The sequence below is a fragment of the Sciurus vulgaris genome, assembly GCF_902686455.1.
Source record: "Sciurus vulgaris genome assembly, chromosome: 7".
NCBI classification, from domain to species: Eukaryota; Metazoa; Chordata; class Mammalia; order Rodentia; family Sciuridae; genus Sciurus; species Sciurus vulgaris.
Window position 1 is genome coordinate 42,889,666 of NC_136467.1, and position 21,253 is coordinate 42,910,918.

Sequence of the window (21,253 nt, forward strand, 5' to 3'; positions counted from 1 at the left end):
TGCCTCCCTCCTCTAGCATAGCCAAGTCTCCAGATGTTGCCAAATGTCTGTCCTAGAGGGGACGTAACTCTCCCTACCCAAATTGAAAGCCATCGTTCTTCTCTCATCCTTTTTCCTACTGGAACTCAATCTCATGTCATTAACCTTCAGAAATACAACTTTAGTGGTTAAAATACATTTTAATGAATACTAAATGAGTGCAACACCTAAAATATTATATTTAAAAAATTTATATTAGAGAAGTTAAAACAATCAAATTCTTTGAAACTTATCCCTATGGAAAATATAACACATCAAGGTAAGATTTGTCATTCAAATAATAATCGAGAGGTGATTTATGCCATAAAGACTATTAACTTCATCCTTTAGAATGCATCACCATTTTCCACCCGGCTTGCTTCAGAGAATGTAAAATGAAGGAGACTTTTACTGGCAACAAATTTCTTTAATGAAAGAGTTTATTTTCTTAACATATACAGATTAAGTCCACAAACTATAATTGCATGCATTGTATCTGAAAATGAAAATAAATTAAGATCAAAATTTTTAAAAATCAGAGTTCTATTATTTTCATAAAATACTTAATAAATCAAAATTTACTAATGCTTTGGTTTGTTTTTCTTTTTTTTAAATATGTGCTTAAATATATGTTAAAAGCATGTGTTTTGCTATATCCACCTAGATTATTGACCAAATACTTAAGTGTTTACTGTTATTTTAAGCTACTTTAGAAAGATATCAAAAGTAAGATCTGCATTCCTGAGGAAATTTAGAAACAAAACATACACTAAAGCCCTAAGAATAAGAAAAGACAGTGTTAAGAGACTAGTAAAGGATTTAGTGTAATTCACATTAAAATAAAATACACACAGGTACATATACCACAGTTAAGGAAGATAGTGAAATTCATTTAATAGGCCTGTTCCATACAAACAATTTGTCACAAATTTTACATTCTAAGGATTCACATGAAAAATCACAGTGTGCACAGAATAGAAGCAAAATATCAGACAAAAACATTCTAGAAATGCTTATGATGTTAAACTTTTACAATATTTTCAAATCATTTTTTAAAGACTGGGGAAAATCTGGTATAATTTGATTAAAAATAAACATACTCTATCCATGTGATTTGTGACTATTATTCCTTCTCATTTCCAAAATATAATTTCCTACAAAGGCTACAAAATTTTAAAATAATAGTGTTTGGTTTGTACTTGTCAAGAAACCTTTCCTCTATCACCATAAAAATGGTATTAAACATATATCTGGCTAAATAAAAGAGGATGGTGAATTTTGTTGGGTTTATAGACAATGATATGTATTTAAGTGCTCATATATTCTTAACCTTTTCCTTGGGTGCAAATGTAAGTAACCTACCATTTAATAATCTACATTGGACATCATGGTTGCAATCCAAATGAATAATGCCACAACAAAATTACCTAATGACACATGTTACCACAGTTACCACCAGATCAAACACCTCAGGAAAACATAGTCACTAAGTCTTTCAACGTGCATAAATTCAGCACTCTTAGGAAATTATCGGCCTTCATTTTTCTTCATTTGGGGGATTTTCCAATTGGTCTTTGGTTGTTTCTTCATCTTTCTTTTTTTCATCTGGAAAAAAAAAGGTGATATATATATGTATACAATAAAATATATATAAAATATATATATTGAGTAATATAATACATATAAAATATTAAAGGTAATATATATATACATATATATATATATATCATTGGAATAAAACAGTTGGTTTTTCCTTTATCCAACCTAATAATTTTATACTTGATCAGCCCATATTTTGTTTCATATGAAACTGTATGAGAGAAGAGCAGTTTGGGGGATCTACTTTCTCCTAGTCAATTTTCTCTCCTAGTCTACAGTTATTAAGTGTCAGAAAGCCTTCTAAGGTATCATTACAATCTCTATTTACAAACAGTAAGCTCAAGTACAAACAGGTTAAATGACTGCCCGAAGTCACAGAGTTAGTAAGGGACAGAGTCACAACTTGGACCCAGGCCAAAGGGCTCCATGAGCCGTACCTTAACCACCTCCCCATATGGCATTTTACTTTCTCTAGGTTCTTCACATTTCTTACTCCCTTTGCATTTAGATGAGTCTACTTTCTACTTCTCGAGAAAATCAAAATGAAAGGCATCAGATAGGAGCTCCTGCAACCTACTGCCATTAAATGTCTAAAACCCTCTGTGATTTGGGCTTATTCTTCATGCTCTTCCCCTATTACAAGGAAAGATGTGCTTCTCAGCACTGGTTTTGTACTTTATCAGCACCCGGTGAAAACAGAAAATGCAGCAAACGTTCATGAAAAATTTCAACAGTGAGAGTAGAGGCTTGAACTACGATGGTAAGAGCAGTGCAGGTCTCTCAGGAGCCCAGGGTGGGGTATAACTGCCCAGCTACACACCTTTGAAGCTGGACCCCTGCTGCTCCTATCCAGGTCTAATGCCTTCATGATCCCAAACCCTGTCCACTTTTGCCTTATCCAGAAGTGGACTAGTGATCATCCCCTGCTTCCACCCACCACACCACCGCATGTCATCTGGCTTGCCCCTTCTCTGGCCCCTTTGTTTCCTCAAGTCACTACCATCTCAAACTAACAAAGAAAGTTGCCTTTTCAATTTCACTTCTTGCACATACTGTGTTCTCTTTCATCCTTTGAAATGTACAATCTTTTGCTGTTCCATCTGAAAATAAAAATAAGTCTCTACTAGTCTCTGCAAATTGGTTCTGCCAATGTTATCAGTGGCATCTTTGAAGATAAATTTGATGGACTCTATTCAGAACTTTGACTTCATGCATCAGATATTTACATATCATATGCGAAACATAAATTCTGCTCTCAGGGAACTTTTGGTGAATGATATGGACAATAAGCAAAATCGGTAAAATGTATATTATATGAGAAGTGAAAAGTGTTAATAAGCATATTAAAGCAGAGGTAGGAAATAGGAGCTTTCAAGAAGTCTTGGAGCCTGGAGGTTGCAGTTTTACATAGAATTAGCTGGGAGTGCTTCGCTGGGAAGGGAGATTTGAGTAAAAACTTGAGAAGGTGTGGCAGTGTACATATGGATAGCAGGGAGAAGAACATTCCAAGAGGAGAGAACGGTAATATCCAGCAGCAATATGCAGAAAGGAACTGCAAGTGGGACATTGTGAAGAATAAAAGATCAGCCCCCTGTTCCTGCTGATGGCCAGAATCACAGCCTGTAGGACAGAAGTCCTCTGTGTTTCTCCTTTGCTAGCAAAACAATAAACCTTCTTTTTCATTTTTATTAAAAAAAAAAAAAAGATCAGAAAATAGAGTCCAAGTGGTACCAGGAAGCTATATCTTGTAGGTGAAAAATGGCAGCTTTCTGGACCAATTTTGACAGTATTTGTAGAATATGAGAAAGAATGGAGAGAAAGATGATTCCAGTATTTTTTTTTTATTTTAGTAACTGGAATTATGAAATTACCACTAACTAAAAAGAGGAAGAACATCTTTCAGAAAGAATATCTGAAGTTTGCTCTTATACCCATTAAGTCTGAGATTTCTATTAGATATCTAAGCCCTGATGCCAACTAGACAGTTAGATAAATGAGAGTGTGAAGTTCAGAGGAGCTCCAGGCTAGAGATACAAATCTGAGTTATTGGAAAGATGACCATTATTCTCAAGAAACTGGATATTACAAGTGATAGAGCACTGATAGAAAAAAATGTCCAAAGACTGATTCTGGTAACTTCCAATCCATTAAGAGATAGAAGTGATGAAGAAAAAGAAGCCAAGGAGAGGCAGCCAGTGAGGCAGAAAGAAAAACAGGAGGGCAGAGTGTTCTCAAAGCCAAGGGAAAAAATGCAGTTCAGGGATGAAGCAATTATCAATCCTGATACACCTGCTAAAAGATTATGAAAGATGAAAACTAAGACTGGACCACTGATTTTAGCAGAGATGATGCCAATTATGAGCTTGAAATAGCAGTGGGGTGATGTAATCATTGTTAGGTCGGAAATTAGGCGATTGTAGGGGGCAAAGCTGAGCAGCTGGAACAAAGCGCAGCCCACCAAAAGGTGACCAGAAAGTTCGCAGCAAGGTGGATATAAAGTTCCACCATCCCTTCACACCCACCTGTCACTCAACAGGACCCCCTCCCATCCCAGTCTATAAAAACCCTGGGCATCCAGGGCCACGTGTGATTTTCTCCGGGTCCCTATACACCTGGGGGTCTGGGAATTTCACCCTAGAGCCAAATTCCAATAAAGCTTGCTTTGGCCACTTTCTGTCCCATTTTATTTGGCCGCTAACTGTGCCCGCCTGAGCTTACATTTGGTCCTGCTGCCCAGACCCGCCAAGCTTACAATCATATTAGGGTTAGAGAAAGGATGGGGCAAAGAAAATGTGGAGGCACAAAAGCAAACAGTCTTTCAAAGAATTTTGCTATAGACAAGGCCAAAAACAGGATAATAACTGCAAGAAGAATCAGGATTAAGAGAGAGTCTGAGTCTTGGCAGTCACGCTCACTTGCCTTCTGAATAAAATGTCAGGTGCTTAATAAGTATTCATTGAAAGAACTCAGGAAAACAGACATGTTAGGAAATGGCACTCTATGACAGTATGAAATACAAGTCATCAGATTATTTCTAGAATGATTTAAGGGACATTTGCCATCACTGGTTCTGAGCAAACTACTCACAAAGCATTACGGCTTTCTGAGAAAAACTGTCTGCTCTGTTAATATTCTTGTTCTAGAGAATATTGACTCTTCTCTACATCAAATAAGGAAACTATTATAGAAGTGATATTCTTGGTCATAGAGAACACAATTTTTCTCTAATTTGGTCCACTGAGTTGATGGTGATAGGAAGTCCCCTTAAGAAGTTCTCCTTCCATGAAATGAACTAGAAACTCAACACTGGTTAGATGCAGACTAGCAGGATATCTTCTGTTGACAATCTAGTATCTTGGTCAGATTATCAGCTAAAAATATGGAACATGGTTCCAAATGCCTCCTTTACCAGTCTCACTTTTTGCATCAAAATATGAAAGCAAATGCTTAGAAATATATTCAAAGATGATTGGAGATAAAAGGAAATACCAAACTACTCAAAGAGGCTATAATTGCTCTTAACTGTGTATTGTGATGTTAATGAAAGAAAAACCAGTAGTCAAACAAAACAGTTATTTTCCATGTAATATTATGCACTTTCAAGAATAGTTATTGTTACTTCTTTTCTTTCTGTAATTGTGAAATGCTTTTAACATATTCCTTCAACATAATTTCTCTGAGTGCTCAACATCAAACTCTCCATTTAAATCTGTTCCTGTCATTTCAAATGTGAATAAGCTTATTGAACCCTTGTTTCTCATTTTCTTGCTTATAATGAATAAGAACTTTTGGAAGAGTATGAAAATCTTGCTTCCTAAATTTTCTGCGTTGATTCTGTTCTCCAGAAGCCTGGCTTTGAAAAAATTTTTTCTTTTATATTTATGTAAGTGGTAATCTGTGTAATTTTATATGAAAATTATGTGCTGAATCCAATGTTGTAACTTTTAGGCATTTGAACTATTTACTGAGTTATGCTTTTAATTAAAATCGGTTAAGATAAATCAGAATTGTCCATTTTTTTCTATTTTTCTATTTTTATCCCTGTGTTCTACTCTTGTGTCAATTGCTTTTACCACTCCTTGTTAGATCATGAGTTACAGCACAATGCTTTTAGAGTACCTCACAGAACAATAATTCTGTAAGAAGCTTCTTCAAAGATGATCAAGGAAATGAGGTAAAGAAGGCTGCTTGTCCCATCCTTACAGCGTTAGAGGCACAAGAGCATGTTAAAATCTCTGCAATGAAGATTCACAGAAATACTTGTTTATATTTATTCTGAGAAGGATAAAAAGTCAATCATGTCTAAACCAGCAATTCTAAACTTACTTGATCACAGCATATGTTCTGCATGTGACATGTTAACATCCAGGAAAATTTCCATGAGAAAAGTTGATATAATGGGAAAGGTGAAGGCCTTAGAAACAGAGATTCTACCATCACGTAATTTTGTGAGCTTGGGTGAGACACCAAACGTGCTTAAAGTGTTAATCAACAGAGAAATGGATAAATAAAGTGTGGTGTGTTTATACAATGGAGTTCTATTCAATCAGAAAGAAGAATAAAATCATCTCATTTGCTAGTAAATGGATGGAACTGAGAACAAGCATCATGCTGAGTAAAATCAGACAGACTCAGAAAATCAAGGGTTGAATAATTTCTTTCATATGTAGAAACTAGAGAGAGAAAAAAAAGAAATTTAAAAAGGGGGAGGAAAGATCTCATGAAAATACAAGAGAGATCAGTAGAGTTGAGGTAGTGATCAAGATGAAGGAAGAAGGGAGGGAAAGGGGAAGAACAGGAAAAAAATTGACCAAATTGTACTATGCATGCATATACACATATATCACAATGAATTCCACTTTTTTGTGTAATTGAAATGCACCAATAATATATATATAATATATGTAATATATTATACTTATGAATATATGAGTAGAAGAATACAGAAAAGGGAACAGGAGCAAGGTGAGGAAAAGGGAAGCACTTGGGAATGAATTGGAACAAATTATGTCATGGACATATATGAATATGTATAATTATAATGCACTAATAAAAGCATAAAAGGGCAGACTTTCTAGGTTTCCTTCTTTTTACATTATTTTTCCACATGTACTGAAAGATAATCTACTCCTGTGAAAGATAATTTACTCCTGTGGGTAATTTCATTTGCACTTTCTCATCTATTATATAAAATATATTTTCACAATACATGGTGAAGTACTCAAGAATGTACATGAAATGGTTTTCTCTGGCCTACATATTGAATTTCTTACTCAATATGCCCATTTAGACTTGTCATAGGCATCTCTACCACATCTAGTTCATTAGCAAGTCTGCCTATAAACCTATTCCTTAACCCACCCACCTCTCTCCATTCTTTCTACCTATTTGAAGCCATCATCTCTCATTGGACTATGCAACAGTCTCTCCTGGAGTAAATGTTAACGAAATGCTTTCTACTACTCTAAGGATAAATTTAACCTGGGATTAATTTTCTAGCTCTGTTGCCCTGGAAACCATACTAAGGTATAATGTCAGCCTGGTTCTAAGCTTATGGTAAATATGACCCAAATGGTAAAATATGTCTGTACTAAGAAAATCTAGATATGAACTGTAAGTGCCTTGTAGGAAACCATAGTGCTGGGCTTCCCTGTGGACAATGACTCTTGTAAATGAGTGTGTCTAGCAGGGAAGCAGAGTGGTGTCCAAGGACTGGTAAAGAGTATTAGCTCAGAGGAGACACAGAGCTTCTAGTCCATTACCCCTCATCCACCTTGTCTCTTTGCAGCTGAGTTTTCACTTCATGAGGGGGAGACACAGAGAAGAATTCCCAGGTCTGCCATATGAATTGCTGTATGGGCTTCTGAATTAGAAGATTATGTGATACTTCACTGCTTCCCTGGTGAGTTTCTTTACCTGGACACCTCTGAGTGAAGCGTGCCAAATGTGTTCTTGCAAGTCTAAATGTTTAATTTGGCCTAAAATGATTTCCTAATGAGAATTGCTCCACTAATCCCACTATTTCAATTATTGCTTCCCTACAATCCATTTTCTACACAACGGAGTAAATATTTTAAAACACAAATGAGATTTCACTTCCCTGCTGGAAATCCTCCTACTCAAAATGAAAGTTTATTTCTTGACCCAGGTTTCTAAAATCCCACAAGATCTAGCCTTTGCTCATCTTTCCGAAGTCATCTTGTAGCACCTTCCCCTTCATGTGCTGCCCTCAAATCATGGTGTCTAGCCTCTCTTTCTTTCTTTCTTTCTTTCTTTCTTTCTTTCTTTCTTTCTTTCTTTCCATCCATCTTTTTAATATTTTTGAGTTGTCAATGGACCTTTATTTATTTAATTTATATGTAGTTCTAAGAATCAAACCCAGTGCCTCACACGTGTTAGACAAGCACTCTTCCACTTAGCTACAACCCCAGCCCAAGTCTTTATTTCTTCACAACATTCATTTTGTTCCATTCTAAGAACTTTTTACCAGAGGCTCCTTCTGCAGAGTGTCCTCTTACCTCCTGTCTTCTGGTGGCAGGATTATTCAGTTATTTGAAGTACAGAGTTGTTCTTCAGATTTCAGAGACAGTTTCCCTAATTTCTCCATCTCAAATGGTTACCTAGTAACTCTACCACACCCCCCTATTTTAGTTCTTTGACTCTTAACTTATATGTTTTTGATCATCATCTAAGTCTCCTGTTGGAATATAAGATGCAGGACAGCAGGACAGCCTAACTCACTTCTACACCTCCAGCTCTTAGAATGCCTAGCATGTAGTGGGCACTAAGCTGCATGATGGAGCAAATAAACAGTAAGGGTGGAGGTAAGAAAAGGCATTTTGAGACTTTCTAGTTTTCTGAGATGCCACCCTTTGTCACCTTGTGCTGATGTGTTATAAGGCAATATTTTCCTCCTATGAGGTTTATCAAATTTTAAGAGGTAGGTCACAATAGATAATGAAGTAGCCAAATTTCATGTTAATTTTATGCAGGATGCAAAAATATTTGACAGCCTAAATGTCCTTCTCCCTAAGCATATTTACTAAAAAACAAAAAAAAGAAGAAAAACAAAGAAAAGAAATAGGAACAAAAGAACATAGAACTGAGGGAAGCCTGAAGATCTTTCCTAGAATTCGTATTTTAAAAAGACTAAAATATTAATACCATAATATCTGAGGCAGACCCCAGCTTTCAGTTTTCATTAGCAATCCAAAACTGTTCACTTAAAAAATCCTTAACGATATTTGTGCTTAGTAAGAAAGAAGGTAGACCTTAAAAATACTTAATTTTATTTTCAGAAGACTAAACTCAGGAAGCAATATGAACTATATGTAAATGATAGTGAAAAAGACCCAAGATTTTCCTTTGCTTTGACAGCTCACTTTATTCTTAACTTGTTCTACTAGCTGAAAAATGATCACTTCTTATCCAAAGATTCACTTTAAAAAGTTTCAATCCTAACTGATAATAAACTTCTTCAGTACAAGGAGGACTGTAGAATACTATGGTGAAGCAGAAGCTTCCAGAATGACTGGCCAAAGAATGGGAGAAGGCAAATTATTTCATTTCTGAGTGCTTCTCAATCAATTTTGTGTGCTCCTTGAAGGTAGGATCATTTTTGTTCACCCTTATATTTCTGTTAGCTCTGTTTATGACCACACATATTCAATAAAGGAATAGCATATTATTTTCCCATAAATAGCTTTAGATAAAAAGATGAAATTGTCTGCTTAGAGAAAGCCTGAAAAATCTACTTAGCTTTAAACAAGACCTGAGAGGTTTTAGTAAACAAAAACAAAACAAAACAAGAAAGGGTACTTTTAACTAGTTGAAACAGAAAATGTTCCAGAAAAAAATGTTGATCAAATAGAAGTGCTGCTGATTTTATGAGGATTAAGAGCATTACCTTCTTTCACGGAGAGGGCCTCCAGTTTGAGGGGCAAATCGGAGGTTTCTCCAGTGGCAGCTGAACTCTGAATGTCTGGTAAGGCATTGCGGCGGCCTGTCCTTGCTGAAGATGCAAAATTGGTGACCACAGACTCCACATCAGTCATTTTTGATGAATCTGTTCTCATAGCAACATCTACAAATAAAATGAGTACATGAAGAAGATGATGAACCTGTTCAGAGAGCAATGTTCACCACAGTGGTCAAAAGGCATGGCTAGATCAAAAACACAATGGGCTGGAAGACCTAAGCGCTGCTTATGCTCTCAGCTATGTCTGCCACTTTGGCCCTGGAGCTTCCATTTGCTGAACAGAGCAGGAAGTCCTCTGCAGGAGCCAGATTACTATAAATAACTCCCAAACTGAATGAGCCACTTGGAGCATTAGGGTGCAGTAGAGCCTGCCTTTTGTTCTGCTTTTCTATGGATGGATCAGCCAAACCAGGGCTTGGAAGGAAATGAAACTGATTTGTTTGGCTGCTCTCAGAGAGACTCTGCCTGCCAGTATTTGCTTGTGGAGCTTGTTTAGGCTGAAACCAAATCACTATAATTGTGGGAATAAACAAAACAGGCTCTTTTCTTACTCTTTAGAAATAAGAAATTCTACTTTCTCTCAAAGGCTTTTTCCCACAGAGACCCATGTATTTCCATCTGTTCTGGTCTTGAAGCCAGTTTTCAATAGACTCATGTTTATGTTAGGGAGAGTTAGAGCCTATTTTACTTTGTCTTGCTTCAAGTGGACATGGTAATTGCTAGTACTTTTTTCAGCATCCATTATCTTCCTGGGAATTGTCTCTAAGAAAGAATTCTCAAGAGATCACTGAGAGTACAAGGAAGGAGGGAGCAGTCATGGCCCATTCTAAACTGACCCTCTTTCATAGAATGTTTTTCTAAAAAAAAAAGAAAAATTTCCTAAGAAGTTACTTTGAAATAGCACTTCAAAACAAAAAAGGATTTCTTATGAAATTATCACAAGTCACATTCTTAGCCAGGCACTGAGAGGATAGAGGTATGATAGAAGTTCCATCTTTAGGTTCAGTTGCAGAAGGTATGTGTAGAAAAGATTACATCAGCTCATAAAATGGCCTCGGGAGTTCAGCATTTGTGGAATTTAGGAATATGTGATTCCTAGCCTACACAGAGTAAGCCAATCTTTTTACAGTAGTTGGAAGGGAGTACTTCCCAAAGATCTATCTTCAGAAAATGCTGAAAACAAAGTGAAATAGTCATAAAACTTGATGCATTTTGTCCACAGCATGTAAGAAATGCATACTGAGCTTAGCATGATCCTCAAGAAGCCAGGAGTAGTCTGAAAATGGCCAAGAAAAGGGGCACTCCATTACTACTCTCGATGTTGTCCTCTTTTTACAAGGATCATCCTAGGTTTCCAGACACCATCTTGGAATGCATTAGACTTTGAGCTGCTTGCCAACAGTCTGGCATGAACAGATAGATTGGAGTAAGGTAAAGAGCACTAGACTGTAGGTCAAAAAGAATTTACTCCATTATATCCTTGCAAGGATAGTGGTCAGTCCATTTAATTTATACAAGTCACACTTTCTTTCCTATATATTAGGCATAACAATTGGCCTTTATGGTTCATAGATTCTGCTGAAGAGCTGACAAGATAATAGAAAGTTTTTGTAGCTCTAAGAATGTTTAACATGTTTGATTTTTGACAAGATTTTTGACAAGATTGTTTATATCTCATACCATTCTCTTTATTCTGCACCCTTGCTATGGATGCTATTTAATCCTAAACTAAGAATCTTCCTACTGGAGACCTTGACTTTTATTATCTATTATCTCATTTAAACCTCCCAATAATTCCATAAAGTAGTAAAATATAACCCTCACTTTGTGAATGTAGAAACTACAGCTCAGAGAAGTTAAATGGCTCACTTAAAGTTGCATAGTTGCCTATCTGGCATTAATGGGTAAAAATCCATTTTAATCCACTCTATAAGTAAAATAACGTGTATTGTCAAGAAATTATCTTCCCAAATTCTGTGCTATATGCAGCTAGTCACATGTATAACTATTTTAGATTTTGCTCTTCAATGACTTTTAAGTAGGAAAAAAATCCGTGGCCGTCTGTGTGTGTGTGTGTGTGTGTGTGTGTGTGTGTGTGTGTGTGTGTGTGTTTAATTTGGGGTGGATGGAGAGAAAAATAGAAAATAGAAAGGGAAGTTTCTAAATTACTACAATTTCTTTCTCTGTCCTTAATGTCTAATTACTTTGTGAGCCCCTGAAACCATGATACTTGAATTTCACTTTTCAGAAGCTGTAGAGAAGTGACTGACACTGGTTTTGAAGCAGACTCTATATTCAGGCCTCTACTCTTAGTCAACATCACACGGGAAGTCATGGCCTTAGCAAGTGTTTATCTATGTGAAGCATCTCCCTGTGTAACTCCAAACAAGGTAACCATGGTAGGCTTGAAAGACCACTGTCACAACTCCAAAACCTTAACACTGAAGACAGCAACGGATATAAAAATACTAAGATGCACTATTTTAAATATTTAAATACTTTACATGTGAAATTAAAAAGTAATTTCCTTCAGCAAGAAGAAAGTTAAAGGAATATTTATATCTCGTATTGAAAAAGAGCTTCTAATTCTCTTTGTATTTTGTATGTTGAATACACAAATCTCAATTTGTATAGCATGATTCTTAACTGGGCTCCTTAAATTTCTTAACAAAGAGGTTTATTAAAGCATTGAAAATAATCTGAAAGTCCATTAAGAAAGGAATGTGAATGAACTATATATGCTAAGCTATGGAATTTTATACAGCTATGTTAAAAAGAATGTGTTAGATCTACCTATGGAATTGTGCCCAGAATTAAAAAAAAAAAAAAAAAAATTTATAAAGAAATCTTTACAGTGTGAGAATAAAATGGGAGAAGAAATTAATATAATGTGATCTCAGTTTTGGACAAAGAATAAAAGTCCTATTTGTGAATGGTAAATAAAACAGGGGGATATTAACCAATTTCTTGTGCATTTTTATGAATCTTGACTTAAAATGAGCATGCGTTACTTTCGTAATATAAAAAGAATTAAGGTATTCACTGGGAAAAAAATTATGAGTAAACAGAAAACCTAGTACAGTGAGACTCTAACAAAATATTTTGATAATTTAAACCAACAATATAGCTTGTATGGGTGAAACTCTCTCCCTCCCCTTAATAGCCATCTTACTATGTGCTGTTATTTTCCTACACAAAACTGGTTGTGTATGCTTTCAAGTTTTTAAAGGCAAGCATACATACATACAATTTCTCTCTTCAAATGCTTTGTGACATTTAAAATATATAATCCATAGAAATATGAGGTAACATTACTAAAACAAAATGGAAGAGAGATTAACTTCCAGGCTCTCTTAATTTTCTGGGCTGAAAAGGGTAATCCTGCGTATACTTGCTAATGAAGGCAGCTGATTCACTAGCAACACTTCCTCCTTCCCTTTCACAGGATTAGCAGAGGAATCTGGATGAGTTCTGCTTTGTCAACTGTGGCTGCTTGCAGGAGCTGGAACACTTGGACACTTGGGGATTTCACAGAAGTCCTTGTATTCCCACAGCAAAGTAATGTAATCTACATTGCCTAGGACATGCTCCATCTGCATTGAAAACACAGGTTTCAAGATGCCTTAACAAAAGACCATTATACAGCCATAAATACACATATGCCAACCTCTTTGCAGTCTCTGAAATATGGAAAGTGCAAACCAGCACAGGTGAAGAGGACAAGATGTTCAAGCTAATTAAGTGCTGGATATACACGTATCCATGTGGACTGATGTGGATAAGGATATCAAATCACTAGTCATCTCCCAGTAGGCTCAAGAAAAGAAGTATGTCAGTATGTTGCAAGTCTAACTATAACAACAAATAGAAGTTTATGCAATTTCTTTCTCTCCCAACGGAGACAACCCATTTCCATAGCTCATACACAAACATTCTTTCCTCAAATTTCCTTACTTGAAGCCAAGACTGCAAAGCAGCAAGCCAGCAAGGAAGCGACTACCTTCATTTCTCATCTCTGGATTCATATCACTCACCCAATCTCCCACAGTGAAACAACTAGCTGTAATAAGACTACAAATAAACTTCTTACCAACTAAATTACTTCTCTTGCAGACTCTTTGGAAAAAAAAAAAAAAAGCTTAAAATAACAAAAAGAAAAAAAGAACACTTATTCTAGAAAGTCAGTGTTTTCCTTGGTCACAGGCAAAGAAAGACAGACAGACACTGGTTCAGATGATAACTACCAGGCCGATGGTATAGCTTAGTGGTAAAGCCCATGCTCAGCATGTGTAACGTTCTGTGTTCAATCGCAGCATCCAAAAAAGGAAAGAAAGAAGAAAGACGAGAGAAAGGAAGGAAGTAGGGGAGGGAGGAAGAGAAGAAAATCAGATGCCTTATCTGTATCTCTCCAGCTCTAATATCTTCATACCTTATGCTAGACGTGTTTTCTGCCTAAGGATCATTAGTTTGTATGATTTTCTGTTTCAGAACATCTACAACTCTTCTAAGCACAATGAAAGAACTAGAACAGTTGCACCTCTATGAGTCAAGAATATCAATATATTATTTATCCATCCAATCAACATTAATGGAACTCCTACTAAAGTATTACATGCAGAGCCCTATGCTTGACCCACAAATTACAAAGAAGAACCCACTATGTAGTGATATGAAATTTAATCTGCTCTTTGTTACCTTTCTTGACCTCAATTCCCGATTCCCAATCTTTGAAAATAAAGTAAAATGTTAACCCCTAAAATGTGAATCTTTAACATATATCCAATTCAACTAAGTAGCAGGACCATGTTAGGCTAAACAGAGCTCATAAGAAATACATATGTACATAAAAGTATTATTTTTAATTTAGAGACATAGCTCTTTAAGATTTCTCCACATATGGTATTTCTGTGCCTCTACTGTAAGCCAAAGGGAATTTTATATTTGCTGATAACACATATGTTTTTCCATGCTTAGGTTCTTGCTTGATGTCTACATAGGCAGATCCTCAACATACAATGTTGGCTACATTGAAGTAATTTTATCATAGATAATTTTTGACCACTTAAGACATATAAAATTCAAAATACAAGATCAAAATGTTTTTTTCATATTCTTCCAGAGGAAGTACTACACAATTGTGAATGCCTTTCCAGCACAAAGATACTCATATCAGCATGGGAGAACTTAGGATAATTATATGGACTGATAAGTATAAGGAGAAAGAAGATTAACTGCAATATACCATGTTGCCCCCTTGATTGTGTGTGTGATGGTGGTAGTAGGGAATTACTTTTAATTCATCATCCCATTTTTTTTTAGTTTCTTATTAGAAAGATGTACCCAATATATACTGTCCATAATTTCAGGGAGATAGTTTGTTATACAGCTTCCTCCAACCCTTTCAGCTTCCCAAAGGACCATTAACTTCTTACTGCAGGATTTCAAATTTGAAAGGACCATATGATTCAACATTCCAGAGGCAGATGCTTACTTAAGTGATGCATCAACATAATATAGCCAGTGGATTTCAAACAAAGTCTTTCCTAAATTCAGGAAGTACTCTTTCTGCTATGACCATTATTCTTTCTGTTCCTTTTCATAATAGATGAAAACATTTGTCCACAGGGAAAAAATAAAATTCACTGTACATCAAAATGTTTTCACAAAAAACAGATTTCCTTTTAAATAAACTTGTTTTCTCCCTCCATTATCAGGGATTGAACCCAAAACCTTGCACATTTAATACAGGATCCTGAGTGGAGTTTATGTGTGCATGCCTCTGTGTGTGCTATGTGTGATGGGTTGCATCCAGAATATAGTGATATTTTCACTTCTCTTTTTTAAAGAAGTGTAACTCTAAGTGGTTATAAACCGCAGCAGAGCATCCCTCTTACGTTACATAGTTTGGGCCTTTCACCTCTCACCTTTTTATTTCTATCTTTTCAAAGTGATCCAAAATGTGAGAATTTAGCATGGAATAGAAGGAACCATACTCATTATTTTTTCCCCATCTTATCTCAAACCCTGCCTATACTCCTTCATTTTCATTTATTTCACATTATTAAGTTCTATTTAGTGACTCAAATATTTTTGTGTTCTTTTTTATTGATGTACTAGGGCTTGCTGTAAGAAGTATCTGGGTTCAATTTAAAATACTTATTTAACACAAATTCTGCAAACAAAAATCACACCAGTTACCTTGGGATCTGGCACAGTGAGTCAGAAATTCTGATGCATCAACTGGTGATCTGTGAAGACTACACGCAAGGCAGCTCCACCACATGTGCAGAGGAGGGAGTGATTCATTCCGAAATAAAATAGAGAATGGAACTGGGTTTAATGGGGAATCTGGCATTTGAGTGGGTCTCAGAGCATAAACAAGCAAATTTCAATGAGAGGCTGCCCTCAGACTACCCATCTCTTGTCTTTTTCAACTGCTTCTGTACATGAAATAGTCCTAGATTTCAAAAGGGGCACAAAGACACTTCAAGAAAACAAAACTCCAGAACTGAGTTTGTACATGTGGGAAAATAATACAGTTTTGAAGTTCCTATATTCTTCCTTTCTTGTACACAAGAAACTTTCCTGTATAAGGCCTAAGAAGTTAGTTCCCTTTCTAATGAGAGAGGTGGTTTTAAAATGTCAAATGACTCTTGATGATATCAGTAGAAGGGAAAAAAGGGGAAGTTAATTCTGACCAACATGGTCACAGTAGAAAAGGTTTTACAATCCTTTGCCTACTATAAAGATAGAAACATAGTTGTTTCAAAAGTCAGTAAGGCTGTTAAATGAATAGCTGATACCTACCAATTACAGTAAACATAGTGAAAGTTCTTTTCATTATTAATATTCATAATATTGACTGAAAATCACTAAAGAATAAAATAAACAAGCATTATAATTTGTATGTGAGGTGTCCTGAAAAGCTCCTATACTACTGCATGAATATTCTGAGCTGAAATGATTAGAATGTGAGAGCTATAATCTAATCAATTTATCCTAGTTCGAATGGACTTACAGGGTGGTGAGGTGGAATATGGCTGGAGGAGATGGGTCACTTAGGACATTCCCTGGAAGGGTTCATTTTCCTTGTGTCTCCTTCCCCTTTCTCTTTCAGATTTTTGACCACCATAAGGTGATCAGCACTCCTTCGCTAAGACCTTCTACCCACCTTGGACCTCAAGCAATGGAGTTGGCCTATCATAGACTAATCCTCTGAAACCATGAACCAAAATAAAGAATTCCTCCTTAAAATTGTCCTTACCAGTTATTTTGGTTACAGTGATGAAAACTGATGTGATGATTAACACAAGAAATTGATACTGAGAAGGGGAGTTGTTGTGACTAAACTGATCATGTGGTTCAGAAGCCTGTAGAGATGGTTTGCAGGAAGAGTTTGGGAAAGTTTAGCAATGCAGAATGAAGAAAACTTAGAATTTTGTAAGCAGAGCTTAATGAATGATTCTGGCAGGAGCTGAGAAAACCAGAACTTGGACAGTAAAAACTATGCTTATGAGGTTTCAGAGGGAAATGAAGACTCTATCAGGAATTAGACTGGAGGCCATTTGTGTTAAAATCTGACAAAGTACTTCGTCTATGTTTTTCTCATGTCCTGAGATTTTGTGCGAGGTTGGTTCAAAAGTGATGGACTAATTAATCTGGTGGAGTAAATTTCAAAGAAGAACATCATTCAATCAGTAGCATGGATTTTGCTCTCAGCTTTTAGTTAGGTTTACTGTGAGAATTGAGAAAAGAAAGCAGAGCAGAATGAATTTAAAAACTTGCAGTTTGACCCAAAAAAGTGCATGTAAAACTGGAGCCAAGAAAGGTGTGAGTGACTATTAAAGAGATTAAAGCCACTAAAAAATGCTAAGTACTTTACACAGTGACAATAGGCAAGATGTCTTGAGGAATTCTCAATAATTTTCAAGACCACATTCATCGCAGGCTCAAAAGTGTAGAAGGGGAAACACCTTTGAAAAGAGATCCTGAGAACACCCTGCTTGCACAGAGGGGCCTAGAAAGTTGTTTCGCTATGGTGAGCCACACAAGGACACAGAGGCCACTGCAGTCATGATTCTATGGGGCCCACCTACTGCATGATTCTGCAAAAAGAGGATGCTCAAGTTAAGGGATTATGGAGACTTCCTCCAGGATTTCTAAGGAAGGCTTGGGAAGAAAGGCAAAGTATAGGAGAGTTACAATCTCTGGAGGCTGGCCCCAAGGGCTGTAAAGGTGAAGCCAAAGCTAGAATGGGGACCCCAGGGATAAAAAAATACCAGTAATGTGGACTGTTTGCTGAGGAAATTAGCTAGCTGCAGAAAGAAGCTGGCTGCAGAAAGAACCAGGCTAAAAGAGAAGTCATGTAGGCTGCAGATGGCAAGGCCAAAGGAGTGGGACTGCTCAAGCCCCTTGGAGAGCACATCATGCTACTGTGTGTACTAGATACTTGTTATGGTTTAAATATTAGGTATACCCAAAAGCTCACGTGTAAGACAATGCAAGAAAGTTCAGAGATGAAATGATTGGGCTATGAAAATTTAACCTAATCAGTGCGTTAATCCCCTGATAGGGATTAACTTGGTGGTAACTGTGTGCAAGTAGGGCGTGACTGGAGGAGGTGGGTCACTGAGGTCATGATCTAGAGGTTTATATTTTGTCTTGTGGTGAGGGGATCTGTTTCTCTCTCTCTCTCTCTCTCTCTCTCTCTCTCTCTCTCTCTCTCTTTCTGTTTCCTGGTGTGATATCCTGAACTGTTTTCCACTGCCACACTCATCCACCATGATATTTTACCTCATCTAGAGCCCAGAGCAATGGAGCTGGCTCTCTATGGACTGAGACCTCTGAAACCGTAAGTGCGCGCGCGCACACACACACACACACACACACACACAAACCCTGACTAAACCAATGCTACATAAAATAATGCTACATGTGAAATTAAGGAATCTGTTTGCCTTTGTATATTGGATATATGTAACTTGAGTTTGATTTTTATAGGGATTTAGAGTCAAGAGTTTGCCTTGAGTCTCAGACAAGACTTTGGACTTGGACTTTTGGGCATTGTTGGAACTGGTAAGACTGGATACTCTTGGAAATGAACTACATGCATTTTGCATTATGAGACAGACATGAGCTTTTGGGGGTCAAGGAAGGAATGTTATAGTTTGGATATGAGGCATCCCCCAAAACTCCTATGTTGATGCAGAAATGTTCAGGGGTGAAATTATTAGATTGTGAGAGTTATAATCTAATTGGTCCAATCTAGTTTGAATGAACTAACTTGTTGGTAACTGTAAGTAGGTAAAGAATGACCAAAGGACCAAAGGAGGTAAGTCACTGGGGCCATGCCTTGTAAGAATTCATCTTCCCTGGGCCTCCATCTTCTCTCTTTCTTTCTCTCTCTCTTTCTGCTTTCTAACTTCCATGAATCGAGCAATGCTCTTCCACCATGGCCTTCCACAGTGATGTTCCATCTCTCCTGAGGCTTACAGCAATGGAGTTGGCCCACTGTGGATTAAACCTCTAAAAACATGAGCCAAAATAAAGCTTTCTTCCTCCAAGTTGTCCATGCCAGGTATTTCGGTCACGGTGATGCAATGCTGACTCTCACAATAAATAAGACCATAAGTTCAATTATCAAATATTAAAATGGATTTAATAATTAATTTATTAAAATGGATTTAATAATAAATTAATTAATTTAATTAATAATTAAATGGATTTAAATTAATATTAAAATAGTTTTGGAGGCAGTCTGTAGACTAGTAGCAAACGCAATGTCTTTCAAGTGTGGGCAGCAAGCATTTTTTACCATTGGCAAAGCAGTAGTCAATGTAAAAACTCACGGCACCAACTCTTATGCCATCCAAGCATCTGACAGTTATACCATTTTGACACAGGTCATCTCTGGAAGGAATTCATAAACACTAAACTGAACAATTTGACATCCTGAAGTCAATACCACAATTAACCAGCTTTTCCTTGGACATATATACAATCCCCTGACATTCTAATAGGCCAGCTCCCTTAGTTATGAGATTCCCTTTTACCATTTTTATTCTCACCAAGGGGAGAAATTAAGCCCTTTATCCTCTAAACTGATTTTATTTGCCTGCAATTATTTTTGAGAGTGACACATCAATGACAAAAAAATTGTAGGGTAATTGTTCTTCAAATATAAAGGTATCTAAATTTTATTTAAGAATAATTTTATAACTTATATGTATATGTATTTGTCTTTGAAAGGAAAAATGGATCATGATATAAAATAACAGGGTTGTTATTTTATAAAATTTATAAAATTTATCTGTGTAAATGTTAACCATATCCATCAAATCAATTATTTCAAGAAGCTACAGATTTACTCCTCAAACTACTTTTGTGAGTCTATCAATACAATTCATTTTATATTCATATAATGACAGCTTTCTCAATAAGGCTTGCCTCAACTACCCTATTTAAAACTGTACCTCCTCAATTGAGCTCCTGATCCTCCTTACCTCTACTTTTCCCTAGTACTTGTTAGCTTCTAACATATATCCTAATTTATTTACAGTTACATTTATTGTTTATTTTTTGTCTCCCATCATTGCAATTCAAGTACCACAGAGCAGAGGTTTTGGCAGGTTGTTTCAATGATGTCTTCATAGCACTTAAAACCATGGCTTCCACTTAATAAGTACTACATATATATTTGCTTATTGAATGAAACAATTATCTTTCCATTTTTTTCTTTCCCAAATTTTTTTCTTTTTGCATATGACATTTATATATGTTCATTACTGAAAAAAATGACAATTCTGAAAAGCATAGAAAAGAAAAAAACAAACTGCCTCATACCTCATTAGCCAGTGATAGCACTATTGCATTTCTAGGACATATTCCTCCAGAATTTTTTTAGGGCTCACATGCACAAGCGTAGCATATGCATTTCCTGCATATAATTTGGTTAGAAGTTATATTGTATTTACTTGATAACATTTTATTACTTCTTAGAAATACAGGTCTTTAAAAATACAATCTTTTTAAGGCTAACATAGTGTTAAATTTCTAATCAAAGTTTTAAAATAAGAAATTTTCTTGGAAGTTAATATTTCAGAGTACATACCAACTATGTCAAATAAATATGGTCAAAAAGTGAAACACAATGGCAAAAGTAAGGGCCATGACTGAAAAATGAAATCATTCATAGATCTTTCCTTAATTATACCAAATAAAGGAAGTTGATTTATAGGTAAGATGCTTTGTAAAAAATACAAAATTTTAGAGTTTCAGTAACATCTCTACAACATCAATTTAAAGAAAAATTCTTTGGGATGTCTTCTAGTCCCTCTCTGAATGAATATAATTTTCATCTTCCTTTTTCCTTCCAACTGAGAAAAGCAGAAAATTATTTGAGTCTTTTCAAGCTCTGATTTGTTTTCTAAGTTCTCTCTGGTACTTTATTTTTTTCTTTACAGGAAAAGAAATCATTTTAGTGTTTCATCAAGCAAAAAATTCAATCAAAATCACAGTAGCAAAAATTTAAGAGTTGTTTTGAGGATTTTCTGGGTCACAGAGGCAAAAAAAAAAAAAGAAAGAAAGAAAGAAAAGAAATCCCAAACAAATAACAAATTATTTTAGACAGAAAAATCATCCCACCAAAGTATTTTTCTT

At 36.0% G+C, this 21,253-nt stretch overlaps 1 protein-coding gene across 2 annotated transcripts in view; it reads right to left on the reverse strand.

Moving 5' to 3' along the window:
* Positions 1-431: 431 nt before the first annotated feature.
* The window catches only part of PKIB (cAMP-dependent protein kinase inhibitor beta), a 101,205-nt gene continuing 80,383 nt past the window's right edge, over positions 432-21,253 (reverse strand). For both annotated transcript variants that reach the window (XM_079146272.1, XM_079146271.1), the window contains 2 exons: positions 9,524-9,700; positions 432-1,623 (listed from right to left, as the gene is read on the reverse strand). In XM_079146272.1, the coding sequence (XP_079002398.1) occupies positions 1,556-1,623; positions 9,524-9,692 (237 nt within the window). In that variant the 5' untranslated portion in view covers positions 9,693-9,700 and the 3' untranslated portion in view covers positions 432-1,555. The remainder of the gene's footprint in view (positions 1,624-9,523; positions 9,701-21,253) is intronic.